The sequence below is a fragment of the Penaeus japonicus genome, unplaced genomic scaffold (genome assembly GCF_977035675.1).
Source record: "Penaeus japonicus unplaced genomic scaffold, GWHDUDI00000001_assembly GWHDUDI00000001, whole genome shotgun sequence".
Classification (NCBI taxonomy): Eukaryota; Metazoa; Arthropoda; class Malacostraca; order Decapoda; family Penaeidae; genus Penaeus; species Penaeus japonicus.
Window position 1 is genome coordinate 37499084 of NW_028234403.1, and position 7500 is coordinate 37506583.

A 7500-nucleotide genomic window follows, 5' to 3' on the forward strand; every position below is an offset into this window, starting at 1 on the left:
AAAAAAAAAAAATTTTCCTTGGAGAGGGATACGCCCATGGTTTTTAATCATATAAAAAAGTTGATATTTAAATTCTTAAATTCAAAGTAAAAAGTTTCTTCTGGTACCTCTCATATATTGGAGTAAAACAGTGTTTGGAAATGTAAGTAATATTTTATGTATGAACATTTAGCAAAGTTTTATTTTGCACATAATGTATGAATGAAGAACTTTTATATATATTAAACAGAAAAATAGAAAATAGTTTTTTATAAGAAAATTCTCTAAGGCACACATTTACAAAAAGCACCTTTAACTTTGTACTTTCGGTAATTTTCCCTCTCTATAAAATGATGTATTTTCAAACTTATTTCTACAACTGAACAATAGACTGACAACTATAGTTAACCATTTTTCTCACTTATGATAACCATATCCTTATCTATTTATAGGTATATAAAAGAGCTGCCTGTCCATTTATACCCCAACAATTCTTCAATTATCTTGTAATTTTTTAAATAACTCAGATGGCTTTAAGACTCCAAGCTCTGTAACTATCCCTGTTATCAATTCAGCCGGTGTAACATCAAAGGCCGGATTCCAACATGATATTCCTGTAGGGAAATATGATCATAAGGGGAAAATACTTGTAGAAATAGCATCTTTTACAAGCAGTATTTCAGAAAGTGCACATCCAAAACCAGCAGAAGCCGAAATAAACTTACCAGGAGCTGCAATTCTTGTTCCTGCAACATCAGTCATTTCCTTATGTGGCCTTTCTTCAATTGGAATATCCTTCCCATGAGCCAAACTCAAGTCAATTGAAGTAGTAGGAGCACAGACATAAAAGGGTATATTGTGGTGTTTTGCACAGACTGCTAACTGCTCAGCCGAAAAAAAGAAAAATATCATTAGATAAATAAACTCCAAAATCTGGATATTATAATAGCTACAATATATGACCTAGCTGCTACAATTTCCATGCTGGATTCTTATCATTTAGCTAAATCTTTTTCATTCACATGGTCATATTATCATCTACCAATTTCATAGCATCATACATTTTGTATCTTTTATACTTAAATGTATATGATTAACTAAAGTCCAAATATTGCAGCTTAATTAAAATATTGGGGATTACATACTAATCATGTTCCTTTGAACATGTAACCACTATTTGAAATTGACTCCTTAACCTGAAATTAGACGATTATTAATGAATTTTCAAATAACAATACATTATTACCACAAAAATTTTAATTCATATTCCTTCACCTGGTATGTGCCAATTTTGTTTGCAGTGTCACCATTCCTTGTAACTCGATCAGCACCAACTACAACAGCATGTATCTTCTGAGAATTCATAAGGGCTGCTCCCATACTATCGCATATCAGTACTGATGGTATTTTTTCATATACAAGTTCATAGGCTGTGAGCCTTGCACCTTGATTGTAAGGACGGGTCTCAGTACAGAAGGCTTTGTCTGTGGGGAAGAAGGAAAAAAAGCCTTTTAGTTTCTCTGGCTGACTCCTCAAAAAAGTAAGTAACTAAGGAGAATGAAAATTACAATAAATGTATTTTCCTTTAAATGTACACTTAAAACATTTTCTAATATGCATAATACTAAATAAATCCCAAAACAAACAAAGATATAAAATGCATGTCTTTTTTTTTCTTCACTATAGGAATTTCAATGGAATTCACATAAAAGCTGTGACAGAAGTTACCTCAACACTTTTATTCCATTTCACAACCAAAATATTCTAATGACAAAATAAAATATTGCTAAGGTTTTTTTTTATAAGATACTCTACTTACTGAGATGACCCATATCATGAAGAGCTCTGATGACACCTAGGGCAGTTCCGTAGCCAGCAGTTGCAAGTGATCCAGTGTTGCAATGTGTAATCACTTGAACACTACTATTCCCTTCATTACTACTAATAATGGCTTCAGCACCAAATTTGCCAATTTTCTTATTTGTGTTGACGTCATCCTCTAACATCTTCTCACACCATGATATTATTCTGAAATACAATTGATATGCCCCTTAATAAAGGCATACTTATATAACTGGAACTTATAAACTTAAATTACAGGACTCTAATATGTCATAATTTTCTTTTATACAGAGAACTACAGTATATTGGCATGCACATGTTAAGTCAATGTCTAAAACTTGTATGACTAAAAGAATACTATATTTTTTTATTGACTCAAATTTCTTGTAAAAAATATTGAAGCAAATGAAAAAGGCAAACAATATTGAATAAATCCCAGGCTAATTATGTTATAATGGAGAGTCTTCTTTCTACAAACCAGCATGGTATAATATGAAAAAATCTTATAAGTTCTGACTATAATGAATGAATGATTACTTGCACAAAATATGAGTACAGTCAGCAGAGTCTATCAAAATTAAAAACATAACTTTAACCCAAAAGATTGAGGTCATAATGAATGACTAATTACTTGCACACAGTATTAAGGGGCATGCATATTTTCATCCTCATATTACACATTGAAAATAGATAATATAAAGTACGATACTCACGACTTCACCATATCCTGTAATGAGATGCTTTTCTCACACAAACTCTTGCTCACATTACTCAACTCTTCTGCTGCTTTTTTCATATTTACGGCTGTAGGTCTTGCACTTACTAAATACTCAAGCTTTGATGATACATCTTTGTGTAGCTGAGCCTTCTCGTTATAGGTTGACTTGGCTTCAGCTAACTCAGCGGCAAGACTCAGGCATCCTACAATTGCAATTGCTGGAGCTCCACGCACCTTATAAGAAAGTTTCAAAATCAAATAAAGTTTACACCAATATCAACTTAAGTGATTATGTATCAAATATCTATTTTTAATTAATTTGTTTTCCATGGATATGTGATTCAAAAAACTTTTAAACTACAGACTTCATCCTTGGCAAAACATAGTCAAGAATATTTGCTCCAATAAAGGAGGCATAAAATATGTTTCAAACTTAAATAAGTTTGAACAATAAATTGATAAAACACACTGTTTATCTAGACCCATATTTGTTTGTTGTGCCTATATGAAGATTCATTGACTCAATAAGAACCCATTCTATATTGCAACATTACTTTTGGCAACAACATTCAGCAAAGTTATACTTATACTCTGACTCTTACCCAGAGGCTAACAATTTTTGGTCTTATTCACTAATTTGACAAAATTTCCATAATTTTTACATCACAAGAACCCCACCATAAAATAGGCTCTTTCCTTTTCTCTACACAATAAAAATGGAATAAGGGAATCACGAGAATAGAATTTCTAAAATTTAATTTTAAGATAGAGATATCATTCCTCTAATGCTAATTGGGAATTGCAAACAGCTACATATTATATAAAATTGTCCTATTTGATAAAATTGTCATGCTGCATAAAAACACCATTTATACAGTGCAATAAAGCAAAACTATAATACATGACCTTTATTGTATACTAATATTCTTACCATACTTTTTCTTTAGTTTATTGCTTGACATAAATGCAATCATATGTAAGGAAATACAAACATGATCTGGTACAAGATACATTATTTCTTCTATTAGTTCATCTGGATGTCTCAGACAAATCCAATAATTATATATCCCAGTTGGTGTTCACAGCTCCGAGAACCCCTTATCAATATAATTTAAGATGTAAGCATTCTATGTGCCACGTGGCAGTGACGATTCCTGGTACAATAATACATCATGTCTATTTAACAGATTCGTAAATGACCCCTGAAAAGATGGGCATAATATTAACAGTCTAACAATGCAAAGCTATCACGCCGCCTGCGCTCGTTAGCTTGTTTCGCATATCCTGAATATGACCTTTGACGTTTTATTAAACTATTTCTTTCATCTACAGGTATGGGATATAAGTCCCATTACATAATTGTTCACTGTAGAGAAATGTTATTATCTCCAAACAAGAAAAAAAAATCTCGACTACTATTCCCGCTCCCCCAATTCGAGGGCGGCCTGTAGGCTCCACCCACCTGCATCTTGTTGATAACTTGCCATCCATCGTTGACATTTTTGACAGCAATATACTCCGTTTCCTGGGGGAGTTTAAGTTGATCTAAGATCTGGAGCTTGCCGTCTTGCCAGCTTATTGATTGAAGAGTCATCTTGACCTGTTGTCAACTTCCTTTTCCTGCGGTGCTCTAGTTCCCGCATGGGCAGCGACACCGTAGTGACTGTCTGTCTGCCTGCCTCATAGATCACATGGTTAGCCGCTGTTGCTATGAGTAAGACCGGCCTTGAGTAATGGCATGATGTCACTACATACGCATGCCGACTCATATAGGCTATAATAGATATCCACTTCCAGTAGAATGATCCGTCATTGGCAGGTCAAAAACATTTTAGAGAGCATTGCAGAAAAGAAATACCTTATTATTAAATGCATTTTAGTTAAGTTCCCAGTACTTATGAGGGAGAGTGTATGTATGTCATAAAACATACTATAGCTATGTTGTAAAAGGAATATCATTATAGTTTTTACCTCGGGGGTGTGGCCAAAAATAAAAAGGTTGACACGTGCTTGACTCTATTCATTTGAATGGTCCGCTATTCAGTGTATTGCTCAGGCAGCAAAGCATATTTTAGTGATTAATATGTTTGAGAAGCTTAGCAATGTCTTTGTTTAAGTGGTCAATAATTCGCAAATAATCATTTGGCATCTTGATATGTTTCTCTCTTAGAATTTTAGTACCTCTGTTACGGTGTGCGATTGCAATAACTATTTTCTTATACTAGATGTAGACTTTTATTATCGTTATCATATTTGTATTGGTAATATTGCTATTTTATTGTTATATTGTTATCAAGACGTCAGTATCATTGCATGTCATTATCAATGAATAATTATTAGAAAACCATTATGATTGTTCTTGTTATTATTGTTAAGCATTTTCTTTATCATTCTTATCATTTCCTTAGGTATTATTGTTATCTCGTTTTAAAGCACTGTTCTGATTGTTTTCATCATAACTAGCCATTATTATCATTGTTACTCTTGTAATTGTTTTGCTGTTATGATTGTTTTTTATTATTGTCAATAACTGACATAACTATCCTTTTTATTATCTATCATATTGTTACAATATCATCATCATCATCATCAGTGTCGTTTTTTGGATTTTCATCAAGCATCTCTCTTCTGTTTTTGTTATGATACTTCGAACTGAGTTAGGAATTGGGTTGTCTTGTTTGTGTGCCTGTTAGATTTTAAATTAAAGGGACCGGTGTTACACTTTTTCATCAATGGGGTAGAGCTTTCGTATAGAACTGACAGAAAGCATGCAGTCCTGGAAGAAGCAAGCATCCATCACTGACGACTAGTACTACTCTTCTTCTACTACTTCTACAACTTCTACTACTACTACAACAACAACAACTACTACTACTACTACTACTACTACTACTACTACAAAAAAAATGTGTTGAATGTTATTGTCTACTGATCTATATATATACTGTATATATATATATATGTATATATATATATACATTTATTTATTCTTATATAGATAAAGTATATATGTGATATCTATAATATATATGTAACATATATATAAATATATGTAATACATACATAATGTAAATATATTCATTTATTTTTTTATATAGATAAAGTATATATGTAATATCTATAAAATATATATGTGTATGAATATAAATAATACATACATAATATGTATATATATATATACATATATATATATATATATATATATATATATATATATATATATATATAATCATAATTTGTTGAATGTCTTTGTCAACATGAATTTCCCCCTCACCTCGACGTCAGATCTTTTTGTGTTACTGCAAATAATTGATAGCCTAATACATGTCTAACCCAGCTAGCGTTACGTCATCTATGACATTGTCCCTTTAACACCATTTATTTAATATGAGGGTATGCGGTGGCAGGTCAACCGAAATAGTTTAATGTAATTGTTTTCCATACATTGCTGTAATATGCCTTTAAGTGGAGGAGGATGCAGTTACATTTGCAATTAAATCAGTGTTATGAAATGTATTACTTCATCATGTCATTATAACGGTAATGATTATAATAACAGTGATTACAATCATACTGATCATCACTTTCATCATTATAATAATTTCGTCAACTCCATATTTCGGCATTTATAGGCAAGGAATGTACTCTTTATATGAGTACAGCATCATAATAAATTGTTTGGGGGTACTTGACATTTATAGGCTCGAGTTGGATCTCTATCATACCTGACTTTAGTAATATTTCTAATTTTATTACCAGATCTAGTTGTATATGATTAGACTGGAAAGGTGTCTCCTAATGAGCTGAATTAATTGTTTGTGCCGGTGTTGAAGCTTGCATTTTTCATGGCAGAGGAGTGTTGTCGCAATTCAGTTTACCCAAGAATAATAATAATGCTTAGCCCATTCTGGCGTCGGCCACTTTAAGCCACTCATATTTCTATCCTCATGTTATTATCACGTGCTCTCGTGTGTATAGATGGCACCCTACGGCGGCGCCATATGACTGCATATTAGTCTAAGTATGACACAGTATTCTTCATGACGTATATAATTGGAGATGATAATGTTTCCGCCAATGGTCTGCTTCACCGCCTCCTATTCGCCATTGTTTTTTAAGGTGTTCCATTGTTTTGTAATTGCGTATCCGGCTATATTATCGCATATGTGAGTGTGTGTTTGCAAGTGTACATTCATGTGTTTATACTTCAGTTCATTTTAGAGAGATTCAAGAACTCCAGCTTCGCCCGGGTTTCACTTCGTGGTTCAACTTGTTTTAGACCATAGAGCTGATTCATCTGATCACTGCAACTGGATGTTTACTTCGGGAATCGATTGCTTAGAGGCACACGTGCGGGTATATTGATAAGTGCATGACTTTGCTATCCTCTTTTTGCCATAGATTCAGAATTTAGTAACGCTCTTTTTACTTTGAGTTGAGATAAGTACTAGTGTTAAAGACTGAATACTATCTATATGTGTTGTATACAATATACATACATTTATATGTATAAGTACATTTTTCATTAAGGTGCTGTGTGTTACGTACCCATATTCAGCGTGGATGTTGTCTTTAATTATTCTCAATGGAATATCTCTTGTTTATTCATGGCAAGTCAGGCCTACGAATTTTGCAATATTATACAGCAGTACTGTAGTAAGAAATATAAAAACCGGCCCAGGTTGAGCACTAACAGTGACAATCATTTCACACAGTGTCCAAAGAGGATAAGTAACTTGTCCATGAGATTTCCCGGTGTTCACGGGAAACATGGTGACTACAAAGAACCGTAAGTTAACTTGCAGTCTTCCTTCTTCCTTTTGCAACGGGCAAAATACAGGTCACTACAAATCTTTTTAATAGTGGTATCTGAGTTACACTTTACTGGATTCACTTCATAATATTTACTCCTGCTGAGTTGATTTTTTAACCTAGCATTCACGTAGTTCGTTCCACTTGCT

General features: G+C 33.0%; 2 protein-coding genes across 4 annotated transcripts in view; one reads left to right on the plus strand and one right to left on the minus strand.

Moving 5' to 3' along the window:
- The window catches only part of LOC122245924 (methylthioribose-1-phosphate isomerase), a 5116-nt gene extending 826 nt beyond the window's left edge, over positions 1-4290 (minus strand). The window contains exons 1-6 of one of the 2 annotated variants that reach the window (XM_043004067.2): positions 4002-4290; positions 2535-2773; positions 1799-2007; positions 1255-1463; positions 705-861; positions 1-593 (exon numbers count right to left, since the gene is read on the minus strand). The exon at positions 1-593 is cut by the window's left edge and continues 826 nt beyond it. In XM_043004067.2, the coding sequence (XP_042860001.1) occupies positions 475-593; positions 705-861; positions 1255-1463; positions 1799-2007; positions 2535-2773; positions 4002-4133 (1065 nt within the window). In that variant the 5' untranslated portion in view covers positions 4134-4290 and the 3' untranslated portion in view covers positions 1-474. Of the gene's footprint in view, positions 594-704; positions 862-1254; positions 1464-1798; positions 2008-2534; positions 2774-3470; positions 3494-4001 lie in introns of those variants that run through there. The other variant, XM_043004070.2, reaches the window with a different exon arrangement.
- Positions 4291-6787: 2497 nt separating this feature from the next.
- Positions 6788-7500, plus strand: part of Hip14 (palmitoyltransferase Hip14) — a 17718-nt gene continuing 17005 nt past the window's right edge. The window contains exons 1-2 of one of the 2 annotated variants that reach the window (XM_043004066.2): positions 6788-6895; positions 7255-7328. In XM_043004066.2, the coding sequence (XP_042860000.1) occupies positions 6854-6895; positions 7255-7328 (116 nt within the window). In that variant the 5' untranslated portion in view covers positions 6788-6853. Of the gene's footprint in view, positions 6896-7092; positions 7329-7500 lie in introns of those variants that run through there. The other variant, XM_086539696.1, reaches the window with a different exon arrangement.